This window comes from Tursiops truncatus, chromosome 8, assembly GCF_011762595.2.
Source record: "Tursiops truncatus isolate mTurTru1 chromosome 8, mTurTru1.mat.Y, whole genome shotgun sequence".
NCBI lineage: Eukaryota > Metazoa > Chordata > Mammalia > Artiodactyla > Delphinidae > Tursiops > Tursiops truncatus.
In genome coordinates this window covers 95,692,868-95,710,892 of record NC_047041.1, presented here as the reverse complement: position 1 = coordinate 95,710,892, position 18,025 = coordinate 95,692,868, and the positions used below count along the sequence as shown (strand labels likewise).

The 18,025-nt window shown below is 40.3% G+C and overlaps 2 protein-coding genes across 7 annotated transcripts in view; both read left to right on the top strand.

The window, feature by feature from the left end:
* FNBP4 (formin binding protein 4) overlaps positions 1-2,179 on the top strand; it is a 38,216-nt gene extending 36,037 nt beyond the window's left edge. For all 3 annotated transcript variants that reach the window (XM_073808942.1, XM_019948103.3, XM_019948104.3), the window contains one exon: positions 1,105-2,179. In XM_073808942.1, coding sequence (XP_073665043.1) covers positions 1,105-1,195 — 91 coding nt within the window. In that variant the 3' untranslated portion in view covers positions 1,196-2,179. The remainder of the gene's footprint in view (positions 1-1,104) is intronic.
* A 1,509-nt stretch (positions 2,180-3,688) lies between these two features.
* The window catches only part of AGBL2 (AGBL carboxypeptidase 2), a 57,362-nt gene continuing 43,025 nt past the window's right edge, over positions 3,689-18,025 (top strand). The window contains exons 1-5 of one of the 4 annotated variants that reach the window (XM_019948431.3): positions 3,689-4,213; positions 4,387-4,522; positions 4,812-4,875; positions 9,445-9,537; positions 10,274-10,459. In XM_019948431.3, coding sequence (XP_019803990.1) covers positions 4,487-4,522; positions 4,812-4,875; positions 9,445-9,537; positions 10,274-10,459 — 379 coding nt within the window. In that variant the 5' untranslated portion in view covers positions 3,689-4,213; positions 4,387-4,486. The remainder of the gene's footprint in view (positions 4,214-4,386; positions 4,523-4,811; positions 4,876-9,444; positions 9,538-10,273; positions 10,460-18,025) is intronic. The other 3 variants (XM_019948427.3, XM_019948426.3, XM_019948430.3) reach the window with 3 other exon arrangements.

Below are 18,025 nucleotides of genomic sequence, written 5' to 3'. Positions count from 1 at the left end.
AAGATTCATCTAGATTATGGTCCTCTTATCACTCATAGTCTGAGATTTTACTTATCCAGTCAATTTTACCATCACAGTTAGAATCTACAGTGCCTCTGTCTCTTGGCATTTATCTGATTGTATAATATTGGAGAGCGGTAGGGGAGACTATGAAGATGTTGTCTCCAGACTTCTTTTTTACTTCCTGGAAAGGAGATGCACTGTTTTGGGCAACACAATAAGAAAGCTGAGGGGTGGTATTAGTGATGATTTATTTAACTTTTGTATCATCGTTGTAGATGATTCCATTATTCTTCAGCTTTCTTACTATTTTAATCTTTTTTTAATATTGCTGGGAATTGACTAATGATTAATTCCTACAGTGATGAAATAACAAACTATTTCAAGATGATCGGAAGTCACAAAGATTCTGTAATTAATCTTAGCTCATTTTGTATTTATAAAAGGGTCTAAGGCACCCATTCTGATAATTGTAAGTTACAACCTGAGTTTTTGTTTGTTTTTGCCGTGCTGCGAAGCTTGTGGGATTGAAGCCAGGCCCTCGTCAGTGAAAGCATGTAGTCCTAACTACTGTACCACCAGGGCATTCCCTAGAATCTGAGTCTTAATCGGTTTTATAAATGATTGAATAAGCCATGAGAGATCAATCCTAATTAGAACTGATCAAAAGAGAGTCTCAAAAATGTTAGGTCCAACGGTCCCTGATGGTATGTTAAGAGTTAAATATATCTTCCTATGTGTTAAATATATCTAAGATAAAGAATCATAACTCCTAGGGACCAAGAAATACTTTTACAAGAATGTGTTATTTTCCTTCTGTATGGCTTCAGTGGTTGCTGGGGAGATATAAAAACAAATATGCACTCACATATAAATAAAACTATAGAGAAGAGTGCTTTGTGTGTGTTTGGTTGACCTATCAATTAAGAAATTTGATGAAGAATAACGCTGGTACTTAGCTGAGAAACTTGAAACATTTTCATGAACATAGATAAAATATATCACATTTTCGGTTTCAGTTAGCTTTTATTTGCTAGGAAATAAACACTTTTTCGTTCTTTTTCTTTCCAGTGAACTAATTTAATCTGTACGTTGTTTTCACAGTGGCATGGCAGAGAGAAATGCTAATTTTGAAGCCCTTCCTGAAGATTGGCGAGCAAGACTGAAGAGAAGAAAAATGGCTCCAAACACATAGTTTTTTAAATTTTTATTACTGTTTTTTTTGTTTGTTTTTTTAATCATTTCCGAGTCTTAACCAGTCTTACTGTTGTCAATAAACTATAAATGTCATGAGGGAGAGCATATGATGAATTTCCTGGGCAAGAGTATACACGTACAAAATTGCCACGTTTGTGAAATGTAATTTTTCTGTTTTGCTGAAAGGTGAGGTGACTGAATGCTCTGACCTGGCTGCCTTTATTCTCACACTGGCAAACTCAGCATGTTAGGTACATTAACCTCATCAGTCTGGAACATGTGGTTCATGCGTATGACACCTCTGTAGAGGACTCACTGAAGAAAAGTGAAGGATTTTCCTGCCTCATAGAGGCTCTTGTAGTTCCTAGTGTGGCACGCTCTCTCTCATTAACTTCTTCAGAACAAGTGCAATTAAGAAAGCAGCTCTATATTTTGCCTTGCTTAACTGGGATTATAGGAATCTCTTTCTGACCTCTTCCTCTAGTCTGCCACCCCTGAAGTGCTGAGATACATCAAGTCGTTCACCTTGTTCTAACAGATGGCCACACTCTTCAGAGTATTCTTTCTCACAAATTCTAGAACTGATAAAGATAGCTCAGTCATTTCACATACTAGGTGGCATATTTAAATTACAGTAGAGGTGGCAGCAGCAGCAGGTGTTTGCGTCTTTGATTTTGAGAATTTCCTCCTCACGTATGTGGCAGTAAATGTAACAAAAGCCACTGTATGTACTGATGTGTCTCCATTGTCTTACCTTGGTCCAAAGTTCACCTTCCATTTATGTGTGAATGTATTCTCCATAAAATTCCAGTATTTAAAAAGCAGTTTACTGTTCTGTACTTTCTATTGTATCGCAATCAGGTAAAAGTCACTTTAAACTGAAGAAAAAGCAAATTGTGTTTTAAAGCTGTTTGTATTTCTCCAGTTTCTGACCTTGTAAATTTGTATATATGCACTAATAAAGCTTTTTTTATACTTCTGATTGATTATTCTTTTGCTCCTGTTTTGCCTGTTAACTCCACGATTATGTAACCAAGACTTACTTTAAGTCAATTGTTTTTTCTAATCAACTATAGTGTAAGGTATGTGCAAACATTGAAGAACAGCTCCAGGAAAAAAAAGCATCAGGATCTTGAGCCCGTTGCGGGGTGCGAGGACGGGGTTAGAAAAACAGGCCTCTAGTACCAGAAGGTGTGACTTAAATTTTGGAGCTTGTAGTCTGTAATATTAGCTAGTGTTTGGCCTACTTAAATCCTGGGAATGATGTAATGTGGTTAATATTGTGAAAAAAATAAAGGTGCTTTATATTTTTTCCACTAATTACAAAAGTTATGTATGCTTAGAGTCATGTAAAGTTAACCAAAGACAACAATAGTTAGAATTTTATTCTAGTATATTTATATGCATATAATTGTCTAATCAGTGTCATGTATGCTTGTGTGTTGGTTTTTTACCGTTATGTATTTCGGTGACCATTTTGTATATAAATTGTTTTTCTGGGCTTCCCTGGTGGTGCATTGGTTAAGAATCCACCTGCCCAATGCAGGGGACACGGGTTTGATCCCTGGTCTGGGAGGATCCCACATGCTGCGGAGCAGCTAAGCCCGTGCACCACAGCTGCTGAGCCTGTGCTCTTAGAGCCTGCGAGCCACAACTACTGAGCCCTCGTGCCTGGAGCCCATGCTCCCAGGGTGGAGGCCACTGCAATGGGAAGCCCACGCAACTGCAACGGGGAGTGGCCCCCGCTCGCTGCAGCTAGAAAAAGACCGCACGCTGCAGCGAAGACCCAATGCAGGAAAGAGAAAAATAAATTTTAAAAAATCAAATTCTTAAAAATGTACCGTAAAATTTTAAAAAATAAAATTGTTTTTCTTGTAATTTGCGTAGAGCATATTTCTGGAAATAGAGGCTGTCAACTAGCCATTAAAGCTTTTGCTTTAAGTGCCAGTTTTCCAGACTTCTGGGAATTGGTACAGGGACGAAGTGCCTTTGTCCCTCTCCTGCCAGAAAGGAGCGTTTTTTAGAATCTGACAATTTGATAGTCAAAATGTGTGGTTTTAATTTACTAACTTGTATGTTTTCAATGTAGGAGGTAATTTATCAGTTCTAGCTATGGGATGGAGAGAAGGTGAAAGAGGGGAAGCGGCTCCGTTTGAGCAATACTCAACAGTTTCCTAAAGCTGAGGAACAGCTGCTTTTTTGTTTGGGGCCCGGCCACGGGGCATGCGGGATCTTAGTTCCCCAACCAGCAATCGAATCCGTATCCCCTGCAGTGTAAGCACGGAGTCTCAAACACTGGACCACCAGGGAAGTCCCCATCAATGCAATTTCTAATCCCCAGAAGCCAGGCTGCAATACTGTAGGAAAGGAGGAATGTGAATCCTCGGTACCTGAACGCCAGTCTTCGACTTTTCTCCTGTTCCCCACCCCTTCCTCGGAGGCGGAGCCTCGCTCTCCGGAAGCGCCCAGCCGCCTCGCCCTCCCGCTTCCGCCTCGTGGTTGCTAGGCAACTGGGGCCCTAGAGGAAAGCAGTGTCGCGTGAGCGTGACGGGAGTGTCTTGTGGTCGGTGCGCGACTGGTTCTCTACCTGCGGACCGTGTCCCTCGCCTCGCTCACGCTCCTCTGTCGCCACAGGCTCCGTACGCACCCCTGCTGCCCCGGACGGGCCGGGGTGCAGAGGCGGTAGCAACCTTCCCTCTGCAGTCGTAAGAGATCTCTACGCCCCGTCCCGCGACTCTCCGGGAAACTGCCCTTCGCCACTTTCTCCCTGCCCAGGAAGCCCTGAATCCCTGAATTCCGTTTTCAGAGCCCACTCTCCGGGCTCTTGACCTTTCTTTTCCACCCACCCCGAGACGACTGCGCCGGACCCCTCATCCCCTTTTCTTTCACTTTCCTGAGGCGACCTGGTGGGGGGGCATCTCCCTCACTGGTGGGGAAAGAAGCATGGGGCCAGCAGGGGTCCTGGCGCCACCGGAGGAGGAGGCTGGAAGACAAGGCGCTCTCCCAGATTCTTCAGGTGCGCATCGGGCCTCGTGGCGGGTCCCTGTTTATCTGAGGAGAGGTTGGGTTGGCAGGGAAGACGGAGCGGTACCGCAGGGTTTCCTAAAGTAGCGTGGGAGCTGCGAAGCGGAGGGAGGGGACGTGGGTGAATTTCTACAGTTTTTCAGTTGTTCTAATCTGGTTTTTTAGCTTCTCCTATGTAATCAACTGCCCTTTTGGAAATTGGTCAGGGATTGTTGCTGGATGCCGGTGTCACTGACAGGTCTTCAGCATACCATGCAGAAGTAACATGTTCCCAGCTTTGGAAACAGAGCTAAAGCAGCAGGTCGGTACACACTCCTCTCCAGGCACTCCACAGAAATCCAATACTAGATCCGAAGGTATATTCTGGTGGCATCTTTTTCTGGCTGGAGATCTTGATCCCAAAGATAGAATAATTTGCACAAATGTCTTTCACATCGTTTGTTTACAGAAGTTCTCAGGTATAGTGTCCTCTGCAACAATGCTTGTGTATTTTCGTTAAGAGTCAGTATTATTCTTATAACAGGCTGTTATAATAATTCTCTACAATTATGAAAGCACTTTCTTGATTGAGATGGCCTGTCGTTTCACAGACTCTTCCTGAGGCCTATGAAGACTTTATGTACCATCACCTCCAGTACTATGGCTACTTTAAAGGTAATATCTCATTGTTATCTAGCATCACCTTTCCTGGGTTCATGAAGTAAATTGTTTGATCAACTGAGAGAGTTGTGCTTGGATAAACTGATGAATTTTTCCAGCACCACCATTAGTGAAAGAACTTCCTTTCCCTACTGATATGCTGTGTTACCCCTGTTGTGTGTCCATTTATACAAGGGTTTGTTTGTCTGTCCTTGCACCAATACCACCCTTTCTTAATGACACCACATGGCATTAAAACAGTCTTGATCTCTGGAAAGACATGTCCTCCCATATTGTCGTTCTTCAAAAGTGTCTTGGCTATTCTTACCTTTTTATATAATTTTAGAATTGGCTTGTGATGCTTAAAAAATATATGGGATTACATTGAATCTATAGATCAGATTTGACAAGAAATGAGAATTTTCCAATACCAGGTTCTCCCATCTATTAATATAGTCTAATTCTCTAATTTACTTAGGTCCTCCTTAATGTCTCCCAATAAGATTTATAATTTTTTTCATAGAACTGCATATTTGTATGCTATTATAAGTGATATCTTTTTAAATTTTGATCTTCTAACTTTGCTCCTGGTATTTAGAAATAAAATGTAGGGCTTTTTTTGTTTGTTTGTTTGTTTGTGGTACGTGGGCCTCTCACTGTTGTGGCCTCTCCCATTGCGGAGCGCAGGCCCCGGACGCGCAGGCTCAGCGGCCATGGCTCACGGGCCCAGCCGCTCCGCGGCATGTGGGATCCTCCCGGACCAGGGCACAAACCCACATCCCCTGCATCAGCAGGCGGACTCTCAACCACTGCACCACCAGGGAAGCCCCTAAAATGTAGGTTTTTATATTGATTTTATTTCTATCAACCTTGTTAGACTTTCTTATTAACTATTTCATTTGTAATTTGTTGAAAACTGAATTTCCAGCTCACCATATTCAGCAGAGCCCTCAGGACAAAGCAGCTCCCACTCTGAGTGCTGCACTTTCACTCTGAGTACTTGCCTTCACTTGGTTGTATAGCTGCCTCCCAATTTTCCACTCTACCATACTGCTTCTCAAGTCTTCTCCTCAGCATGAAATGGAGAAAATGATGTTTAATTCACATAAATTGGAATGTGAAAGCTCTTTGGAAAATGGGTTGTATTCATTGTAAACGCCTGTGGTGGCAGGTGGTGACTAGAAGGAGGTTTGCTAGTAGTAGTGGTTTGGGTGTTGACCTACATGTTGGAGGTGATGAACTAGCCTTCCAGCACGTTTCAGTAAACTGCCTGTTCTTAGCTGAGAGGGGCAGTTTAACAAACTGCTACGCACCAGCACGTTGGGAAGAATAATCCTCGATACCTGTTGAGTGGCTCTTTTGGGGAAACAGAGGATTTGATACCAGACCCCTTGCAAAAGGAGAAGCGTCTGTGTGAGTAATAATCAGTGTTGTATGACCCCCAGAACCCTCACGTCCTTGAGCAACAGCTCCTGGTGTTCAGGAGAACATGGCCTAACGTGGGAGAAGCCAAGGGAGCAGCCTTGGCCACCGTTTCTGACATTACTGAAAAATGTTCTCTCTTGAGGCTTCCCTGGTGGCGCAGTGGTTAAGAATCCGCCTGCCAATGCAAGGGACACGGGTTCAAGGCCTGGTCCGGGAAGATCCCACATGCCGCGGAGCAACTGAGCCCATGTGCCACAACTACTGAAGCCTGCACTCTAGAGCCCGCGAGCCACAACTACTGAGCCCGCGCGCCTAGAGCCCATGCCCTGCAACAAGAGAAGCCACCGCAGTGAGAAGCCCGTGCACTGCAATGAAGAGTAGCCCCCGCTCGCCACAACTAAAGAAAGCCCATGTGCAGCAGCAAAGACCCAACACAGCCAAAATAAATAAATAAAATTTTTAAAAAATGTTCTCTCTTAAAAAACAAAGAAAGAAATTTTTAAATGAAAAGAAAAATAACAAAACAAAAACATATTCTCTCTAGATCTGCTTTGGATTTTGTAGGTTTAAATTAAAATACTGTGCATTCTGGGGGCTTCCCTGGTGGCGCAGTGGTTGAGAGTCCGCCTGCCGATGCAGAAGACACGGGTTCGTGCCCCGGTCCGGGAAGATCCCACATGCTGCGGAGCGGCTGGGCCCGTGAGCCATGGCCGCTGAGCCTGCGCATCCGGAGCCTGTGCTCCACAACGGGAGAGGCCACAACAGTGAGAGGCCCGCGTACCGCAAAAAAAAAAAAAAAAAAAAAAATACTGTGCATTCTGGATGATCTTCCTCCAAATTATTAGAAAATTTGTTAGAATGCCTTGGTCAAGAGTAACACATTGATTTTTTTTCATGCAGTTTTGGTGGATATATTTGTTAAGGCTCTTTGCGTAAGAGTGGTGGAAACCAATTCCAGCCAGCTTAAGCAAAAATAATTTTTTACAGGGATTCCACAAGTTTCTTCTGGAATCCAAGGGTAGGAATGCAGTTGAATTTCTCCCTCAGTACATATCCAACCAAACATCAGTTCACTTCTCTTTACTGCACATCCTTCCCCCACCCCAACCCTCCCCCAGCTACCATCATCTCACTATTGAAACAGCCTCATAATTGGTCTCTTGGCTTCTCTTGTTCCATGATGCCCCCTTCCAATCCATTTTCCACACAGCAGTGTTCTTTTTTATGTGCAAATCTGATTGTGTCCCTTTTCTAGTTAAAAATCTATGAATGACATAAGACCCAAAAGCCATAAAATATAACACTGATAATTTTTACAGCAAAAATTTAAATTTCTGTATAGAAAAAATACCATTAGTAAAGGAAAATAATTGGAAAAAAATTTTGTGACAAATATGTCAAAGGGTTAATTTCCTTAACATAACAACACTTACAAATCAATATGTAAAAGATGACCAAATAGAATAATGGACAAAGGACATGAGCAAGGAGTTCATAGAAAAGAAAACACAGTCAACAAGCTTTATGAAAAGATGCTCAATTTCACCTCTAATTAAAGATACAAATCAATATGTCAAGGTACCATTTTTAAATTATGAGATTTGGGCAAAAAATATTTTTTTTTCGGTCAGGAGGTGGGAGAACACTCCCACACTGCTGTTAGGAATGTGAATAGATAAGATTTTTTAGAAAGGCAGTTTGGCAATAGGTGGAAAATGTAAAATGGTACTTAACCTTTGATGTAGCAATTCCATTTTCATTTTCAAATATGTATCTTATATTTTTGCTCATCCCAGTGCCCAGAAGCCTTTTCCATTCTGTGTCCCAGAGCTCCTGGCAGGGAATAGAAAGGCAAGGGTTGAGCAAAGGAGACTGTTAAGATGGAATGGCTCAGGAGCCAGCCGACCACCCCCCTTCAGCTTCCTCCTGCCCCATTTGCTGACACTTGAAATAACATCGATAAGAAACAATTGCCAGTCTTAATATAATAAAAAAATGTAAAATGCAAAGACAGCTGCTAGAGGTGACACAACAATGTAGATGAATTTTAGTTAGAGTATAACTGATAACCTGACACTTTTTTCCCCCCGTTTTGATTATTGGAGTGAGGAAGATATTTTTCTTTATCTTTGTAGCAAAGCATTTATTATGTTGTTATTGTTGTTTTTTTAAACCAGAAAAGTACAAAGGAGGTAAAAAAGGAGTGAGTTATAATGTGCTTGTTTCAAAAAAAAAAAAAAAAAAGAGAAGAGAAGGAAAGGAAGGAACAAACGAACGGAGGAAAGAAACCAAAAAAGAAAGAAAAGGAAATATATGTATAAGCTTAGAAAATTCAAATGGTAGGAGAAAAACACAAAAGGAAATTAAGAGCTCTCCCTGCCCCACCCTTAATATAGCCACTATTGTAATCATTCTTTTCAGGAAAAAGAAGATATATCCTCAAGTGCCTATATATCTTTTCTTCTTAATTGCTCATAGGGATCCTATACATAATCTTTGATTTTTTTTGTTTAAAAATAGAGCCTTTTCATATGAGCACAAGAAGCATCTACCTCATTCTTTTTAGAGCACCTACAGTATTCCATCTCATTAACATGTCATAATTATTTTAACCTCCCTTTTGTTGGATGCTTTGGTTGTTTGCACATTTTTATTATTTGAACGTTACTGCAGTGAGCATCTTCGTATATGTATCTTGACGAGCTTTTGTTAAGAAAATCTATAAAGTAATTTCTAGCAATGGGATTGCCGAATCAAGGGTTTGGGTGTTTTAGATCTTACTAGACATTGCCAAATTGCTTTCCAGAAAGTTTGCACCAATTTGCCTTTTTGTCAGCAAGTTATGAGAGTACTTGTTTACTTACACCTTTGCCAGGGTGAGTGTGAAAACACATAAATGTTTTTCCTGTCTGTTAGGTAAAAAACTGTTATCTCCTTGTCATTTTGATTTACATTTCTTTATGAGTGAGATTGAGCAGCTTTGCCATCTTTTCAAATGTTTGTTGCCTTTTCCCCCTGCATTAAACAGTGGGGGAAATATTTTAGACACAGAAATGCAGGGGCCCAAAGTGGGGGCGGGGGATGGAAAGGTATAGGGGACACGGGCAGGAAAAAGCAAGATCCATCGGACCAACCATACCTCTTCCTTCCCCTTTCTAGGGCCTACCAGTCTATCTTCAACTGTGCACAGACAGATAGAAGCTGTGAGCAGAGGTGTTTCATGTCCTTCCAGACCAGAAAACGGAAACTCCTGTAAGGAAATGTCTCTCCCTCCTGCTCTCCCCACCAGAGCTGGGAGTTACCACCCTAGGGGCCTTCAGCCTTTCTTTCCTCTTTCCCTTTCTTTTCATTCTTCCTCTCATTTCCTTTTTTTCCCCCTTTGTCCTTGAACGCGCTTGTTTTCCTCCCTTTTTTTCCATTCTTTATTTCCCAAGAACTCTTCTCTCTCTTCTGCCCCTGCTCACTCCTCTGCCCCTATCCACCTCCCTGTTTTGTAAGACTCTCTGTCCTTTGAATGGTTATATTATGAACTTGAAATGTAATTTGTAGATTGTTTCACTGTAGTTAATAAAGTTTTATGTCCTTTTTTTCTAAAACGCTAGTGGTTGAATTGAAAGTTTTCTTTTTTGCCTCTCTCTAGACAAAAATAATAACACACGTTAAGTAACTTTTATTTGTAACCCACTGTTGAAATGTCTTTGACCCATTAACATTGATTTAAAAAAAAGAAAAAAGTTTCTTCTAACTTACTCTAAAGCTTTACATTTAAATGTTTAACAGACTAAGGCAGAACTTTAACTTAACGTTTTATAGTTTTGATGCTGTCATCCCGTACTAAATCTCTTTGAAGGAGAAACATGTCATAGGATTGCGTATCTGTGCTAATATATTAATACAGTGCTTAAACTTACATATTTGTTACAGTTGAGCAGTAAAGTTCCCAAGGAAGAAGAGGAAACTGTTCACTCATTCCCTTTCCCTTTGGCAGATTCCCTTATGCTGAGTTCACCACTTCTTAAGAGCAGACAGCTTCTTCATGATGACCTTGGTGAAGTAAACTCACGTCTTCGAGAACCCCGAGATCTCTTTGCTTTTTTCTCCAGCAGTGGGCCACTGCAGGCTCCAAGATGGCCAATAGAATGTGAAGTCATCAAGGAGAACATTCATCATATTGGTAATGTGACTTACGTGTCATGGTCTTGCCGTTCTGACAGACTATATTACAGTTTTAAGTTCTACATACCACAGTACAAGACGGGACAGATTCACCATCTGTTAGCTCACCCTTAACATGTTTAAGCTCTGGGAAACTGGTATACACTCACCAAAGTCAAAAGTTACACTAATGTATAAACTAGAATGCTTCTGAGTTTATTGGAATGGGAGGATACCTTTCTAGAGGCCAAAATATATCAATACTTAAATCTGTTTTCTAGATTATTCCCATTTCAGTATGTTTGGTTGAGTTTTATAAAAGTTGTATTTTTACCAGCTTTGGTAAAATTGATGAACACCATGTATATAATACCAGAATGTAGTTTTTACTGGTTTTTTCCCCACGGTTTTATTGAGATATAATTGACATAAAACATCGTATTAGTTTAAGGTGTACAATATATATTGCAAAATGACTTTCACAGTAAGTCTGGTTAACATCCATCAACTCACATGGTTACGTTTTTTTCTTGTGATGAGAACTTTTAAGATTTACCCTCATAGCGACAGAAGAGTTTCCAACTAACTCTATCAACCAAATTTTTAAAAAATTTTTATTGGAATATGGTTGATTTACAATGTTGTGTTAGTTTCAGGTGTACAGCAAAGTGAATCAGTTATACATATACATATATCCACTCTTTTATTTTTAGATTCTTTTCCCATATAGGCCATTACAGAGTATTGAGTAGAGTTCCCCGTGCTATACAGCAGGTCCTTATTAGTTACCTATTTTATGTATAATATGTGTGTATTATGTGTGTATATGTCAGTCCAAATCTCCCAATTTGTCCCTTCCCCCACTTATCCTCTGGTAACCATAAGTTTGTTTTCTACATCCGTGACTCTACTTCTGTTTTGTAAATAAGTTCATTTGTACCCCTTTTTTTTTATTCCACATATAAGCGGTATCATATGATATTTGTCTTTCTGTGTCTGACTTCATTCAATATGGTGGTCCATCCATGTTGCTGCAAATGGCATTATTTTTATGGCTGAGTAATATTCTTTTTTATGGCTGAGTAATATTCCATTGTATATATATATCCACATCTTCTTTATCCATTCCTCTGTTGATGGACTTTAGGTTGCTTCCATGTCCTGGCTATTGTAAATAGTGCTGCAGTGAACATTGGGGTGCATGTATCATTTCAAATTAAGGTTTTCTCCAGATATATGCCCAGGAGTGAGATTGCTGGGTCATATGGTAGTTCTATTGTTAATTTATAAGGAGCCTCCATACTGTTCTCCATAGTGGCTGCACCAACTGACATTCCCAGCAACAATGTAGGAGGGTTCCCTGTTCTCCACACCCTCTCTATATTGTTTGTAGACTTTTTGATGATGGCCATTCTGACTGGTGTGAGGTGATACCTCACTGTAGTTTTGATTTGCATTTCTTTAATGATTAGTGATGTTGAGCATCCTTTCATGTGTTTGTTGGCAATCTGTATATCTTCTTTGGAAAAATGTCTGTTTAGGTCTTCTGCCCATTTCTGGATAGGGTTATTTGTGTTCTTGATACTGAGCTGCATAAGCTGCTTATAAATTTTGGAGATTAATCCTTTGTCAGTTGCTTCATTTGCAAATATTTTCTCACATTCTGAGGGTTGTCTTTTCATCTTATGGTTTCCTTTCTGTGCAAAAGCTTTTAAGTTTCATTAGGTCCCATTTGTTTATTTTTGTTTTTATTTCCATTTCTGTAGGAGGTGGGTCAAAAAGGATCTTGCTCTGATTTATGTCACAGACTGTTCTGCCTATGTTTTCCTGCAAGAGCTTTATAGTGTCTGGCCTTACATTTAGGTCTTTAATCCATTTTGAGTTTATTTTTGATATGATGTTAGGAAGTGTTCTAATTTCATTCTTTTACATGTAGCTGTCCAGTTTTCCCAGCACCGCTTATTGAAGAGGCTGTCTTTTCTCCATTGTATGCTCTCGCCTCCTTTGTCAAAGATAAGGTGACCATATGTGCGTGGCTTTAGCTCTGGGCTTTCTATCCTGTTCCATTGATCACTATTTCTGTTTTTGTGCCAGTACCATACTGTCTTTTTTTTTTTTAACATCTTTATTGGGGTATAATTGCTTTACAATGGTGCGTTAGTTTCTACTTTATAACAAAGTGAATCAGTTATACATATACATATGTTCCCATATCTCTTCCCTCTTGCATCTCCCTCCCTCCCACCCTCCCTATCCCACCCCTCCAGGCGGTCACAAAGCACCGAGCTGATCTCCCTGTGCTATGCGGCTGCTTCCCACTAGCTATCTACCTTACGTTTGGTAATGTATATATGTCCTTGCCTCTCTCTTTGTCACAACTCACCCTTCCCCCTCCCCATATCCTCAAGTCCGTTCTCTAGTAGGTCTGTGTCTTTATTCCTGTCTTACCCCTAGGTTCTTCATGACCTTTTTTTTTTCTTAAATTCCGTATATATGTGTTAGCATACGGTATTTGTCTTTCTCTTTCTGACTTACTTCACTCTGTATGACAGACTCTAGGTCTATCCACCTCATTACAAATAGCTCAATTTCGTTTCTTTTTATGGCTGAGTAATATTCCATTGTATATATGTGCCACATCCATTCATCCGACGATGGGCACTTAGGTTGTTTCCATCTCCGGGCTATTGTAAATAGAGCTGCAATGAACATTTTGGTACATGACTCTTTTTGAATTATGGTTTTATCAGGGTATATGCCCAGTAGTGGGATTGCTGGGTCATATGGTAGTTCTATTTGTAGTTTTTTTTTTTTTTTTTTTTTTTTTTTTTGCACTATGCGGGCCTCTCACTGTTGTGGCCTCTCCCGTTGCGGAGCACAGGCTCCGGACGCGCAGGCCCAGCGGCCATGGCTCACGGGCCCAGCTGCTCCGCGGCATGTGGGATCTTCCTGGACCAGGGCACGAACCCGTATCCCCTGCATCGGCAGGTGGACTCTCAACAACTGCGCCACCAGGGAAGCCCTATTTGTAGTTTTTTAAGGAAACTATACTGTCCCTTCCTCCATACTTCCTTCCTCCATAGTGGCTTGCACCAGCAGTGCAAGAGTGTTCCCTTTTCTCCACACCCTCTCCAGCATTTATTGTTTCTAGATTTTCTGATGATGGCCATTCTGACTGGTGTGAGATGATATCTCACTGTAGTTTTGATTTGCATTTCTCTAATCATTAATGATGTTGAGCATTCTTTCATGTGTTTGTTGGCAGTCTGTATATCTTCTTTGGAGAAATGTCTATTTAGGTCTTCTGCCCATTTTTGGATGGGGTTGTTTGTTTTTTTGTTATTGAGCTGCATGAGCTGCTTGTAAATTTTGGAAATTAATCCTTTGTCAGTTGCTTCATTTGCAAATATTTTCTCCCATTCTGAGGGTTGTCTTTTGGTCTTGTTTATGGTTTCCTTTGCTGTGCAAAAGCTTTGAAGTTTCATTAGGTCCCATTTGTTTGTTTTTGTTTTTATTTCCATTTCTCTGGGAGGTGGGTAAAAAGGATCTTGCTGTGATTTATGTCATAGAGTGTTCTGCCTGTGTTTTCCTCTAAGAGTTTGATAGTTTCTGGCCCTACATTTAGGTCTTCAATCCATTTTGAGCTTATTTTTGTGTATGGTGTTAGGGAGTGATCTAATCTCATACTTTTACATGTACCTGTCCAATTTTCCCAGCACCACTTACTGAAGAGGCTGTCCTTTCTCCACTGTACATTCCTGCCTCCTTTATCAAAGATAAGGTGACCATATGTGCGTGGGTTTATCTCTGGGCTTTCTATCCTGTTCCATTGATCTATCTTTCTGTTTTTGTGCCAGTACCATACTGTCTTGATTACTGTAGCTTTGTAGTATAGTCTGAAGCCAGGGAGCCTGATTCCTCCAGCTCCGTTTTTCATTCTCGAGATTGCTTTGGCTCTTCGGGGTCTTTTGTGTTTCCATACAGATTGTGAAATTTTTTGTTCTAGTTCTGTGAAAAATGCCATTGGTAGTTTGATAGGGAGTGCATTGAATCTGTGGATTGTTTTGGGTAGTAGAGTCATTTTCACAATCTTGGATTCTTCCATTCCAAGAACATGGTATATCTTTCCATCTGTTTGTATCATCTTTAAGTTCTTTCATCAGTGCCTTATGATTTTCCTCATACAGATCTTTTGTCTCCTTAGGTAGGATTCTTCCTAGGTATTTTATTCTTCTCGTTGCAGTGGTAAATGGGAGTGTTTCCTGAATTTCTCTTTCAGATTTTTCATCATTAGTGTACAGGAATGCAAGAGATTTCTGTGCATTAATTTTGTGTCCTAGTACTTTACCAAATTCATTGATTAGCTCTAGTAGTTTTCTGGTAGCATCTTTAGGATTCTGTATGTATAATATCATATCATCTGCAAACAGTGTCAACTTTACTTCTTTTCCAATTTGGATTCCTTTTATTTCTTTTTCTTCTGTGATTGCTGTGGCTAAAACTTCCAAAACTGTGTTGAATAATAGTAGTGAGAGTGGACAACCTTGTCTTGTTCCTGATCTTAAAGGAAATGGTTTCAGTTTTTCACCATTGAGAATGATATTGGCTGTGGGTATGTCATATATGGCCTTTATTATGTTGAGATAAGTTCCCTTTATGCCTACTTTCTGGAGGATTTTTATCATAAATGTGTGTTGAATTTTGTCAAAAGCTTCTTCTGCATCTATTGAGATGATCATATGGTTTTTCTTCTTCAATTTGTTAATATGGTTTATCACATTGATTGATTTGCGTATATTGAAGAATCCTTGCATTCCTGGGATATACCCCACTTGATTATCATATATGATCCTTTTAATGTGCTGTTGGATTCTGTTTGCTAGTACTTCATTGAGGATTTTTGCATCTACGTTCATCAGTGATATTGGCCTGTAGTTTTCTTTCTTCATGACGTCTTTGTCTGGTTTTGCTATCAGGGTGATGGTGGCCTTGTAGAATGAGTTTGGGAGTGTTCCTCCCTCTGCTATATTTTGGAAGAGTTTAGGAAGGATAGGTGTTAACTCTTCTCTAAATGTTTGATAGAATTTGCCTGTGAAGCCATCTGGTCCTGGGCTTTTGTTTGTTGGAAGATTTTTAATCACAGTCTCAATTTCAGTGCTTGGGATTGGTCTGTTTATATTTTCTATTTCTTCCTGGTTCAGTCTCAGAAGGTTGTGCTTTTCTAAGAATTTGTCCATTTCTTCCAGGTTGTCCATTTTATTGGCATTTAGTTGCTTGTAGTAATCTCTCATGAGCCTTTGTATTTCTGTTGTGTCAGTTGTTACTTCTCCTTTTTCATTTCTAATTCTATTGATTTGACCCTTCACCCGTTTTTTCTTGATGAGTCTGGCTAATGGTTTATCAATTTTGTTTATGTTCTCAAAGAACCAGCTTTTAGTTTTATTGATCTTTGCTATCGTTTCCTTCATTTCTTTTTCATTTATTTCTGATCTGAACTTTATGATTTCTTTCCTTCTGCTAACTTTGGGGGTTTTTTGTTCTTCTTTCTCTAATTTCTTTAGGTGTAAGGTTAGGTTGTTTATTTGAGATGTTTCTTGTTTCTTGAGGTAGGATTGTATTGCTATAAACTTCCCTCTTAGAACTGCTTTTGCTGCATCCCATAGATATTGGGTGGTCGTGTTTTCATTGTCATTTGTTTCTAGGTATTTTTTTATTTCCTCTTTGATTTCTTCAGTGATCTCTTGGTTATTAAGTAGTGTATTGTTTAGCCTCCACGTGTTTATATGTTTTACAGATTTTTTTCCTGTAATTGATATCGAGTCTCATAGCATTGTGGTTGGAAAAGATACTTGATACAATTTCAGTTTTTTTGTTGTTTTTTTTTTGCAGTACGCGGGCCTCTCACAGTTGTGGCCTCTCCCATCACGGAGCACATGCTCCGGACGCACAGGCTCAGCGGCCATGGCTCACGGGCCCAGCCGCTCCGCGGCACGTGGGATCTTCCCAGAGCGGGGCACGAGCCCGTGTCCCCTGCATCAGCAGGTGGACTCTCAACCACTGTGCCACAAGGGAAGCCCACGATTTCAGTTTTCTTAAATTTACGTAGGCTTGATTTGTGACCCAAGATGTGATGTAGCTTGGAGAGTGTTCCGTGACCACTTGAGAAGAAAGTGTATTCTGTTATTTTTGGATGGAATGTCCTATAAATGTCAGTTAAGTCCATCTTGTTTAATGTATCATTTAAAGCTTGTGTTTCCTTATTTATTTTCATTTTGGATGATCTGTCCATTGGTGAAAGTGGGGTGTTAAAGTGCCCTACTATTATTGTGTTACTGTCGATTTCCCCTTTTATGCTGTTAGCATTTGCTTTATGTATTGAGGTGCTCCTATGTTGGGTGCATAAATATTTACAATTGTTGTATCTTATTCTTGGATTGATCCTTTGATCGTTATGTAGTGTCTTTCTTTGTCTCTTGGAATAGTCTTTATTTTAAAGTCTATTTTGTCTGATATGAGAATTGCTACTTACTCCAGCTTTCTTTTGATTTCCTTTTGCATGGAATATCTTTTTCCATCCCCTCGCTTTCAGTCTGTATGTGTCCCTAGGTCTGAAGTGGGTCTCTTGTAGACAGCATATATACGGGTCTTGTTTTTGTATCCATTCAGCCAGTCTGTGTTTTTGGTGGGAGCATTTAATCCATTTACATTTAAGGTAATTATCAATATGTATGTTCCTATTACTATTTTCTTAATTGTTTTGGGTTTGGTATTGTAGGTCTTTTCCTTGTCTTGTGTTTCCTGCCTAGAGAAGTTCCTTTAGCATTTGTTGTAAAGCTGGTTTGGTGGTGCTAAATTCTCTTAGCTTTTGCTTGACTGTAACGGTTTTAATTTCTCTGTCAAATATGAATGAGATCCTTGCTGGGTAGAGTAATCTTGGTTGTTGGTTTTTCCCTTTCATCACTTTAAATATGTCCTGCCACTCCCTTCTGGCTTGCAGAGTTTCTGCTGAAAGATCAGCTGTTAACCTTATGGGGATTCCCTTGTATGTTATTTGTTGTTTTTCCCTTGCTGCTTTTAATATTTTTTCTTTGTATTTAATTTTTGATAGTTTGATTAATATGTGTCTTGGGGCTTCCCTGGTGGCGCAGTGGTTGAGAGTCCGCCTGCCGATGCAGGGGACGCGGGTTCGTGCCCCGGTCTGGGAGGATCCCATGTGCCGTGGAACGGCTGGGCCCGTGAGCCATGGCCGCTGGGCCTGCGCGTCCGGAGCCTGTGCTCTGCAGCGAGAGAGGCCACAGCAGTGAGAGGCCCTCGTACCGCAAAAAAAAAAAAAAAAAATGTGTCTTGGCGTGTTTCTCCTTGGATTTATCCTGTATGGGACTCTCTATGCTTCCTGGACTTGATTGACTATTTCCTTTCCCATATTAGGGAAGTTCTCAACTATAACTCTTCAAATATTTTCTCAGTTCCTTTCTTTTTCTCTTCTTCTTCTGGGACCCCTATCATTCAAATGTTGGTGCATTTAATGTTGTCCCAGAGGTCTCTAAGAGTGTCCTCAATTCTTTTCATTCTTTTTTCTTTATTC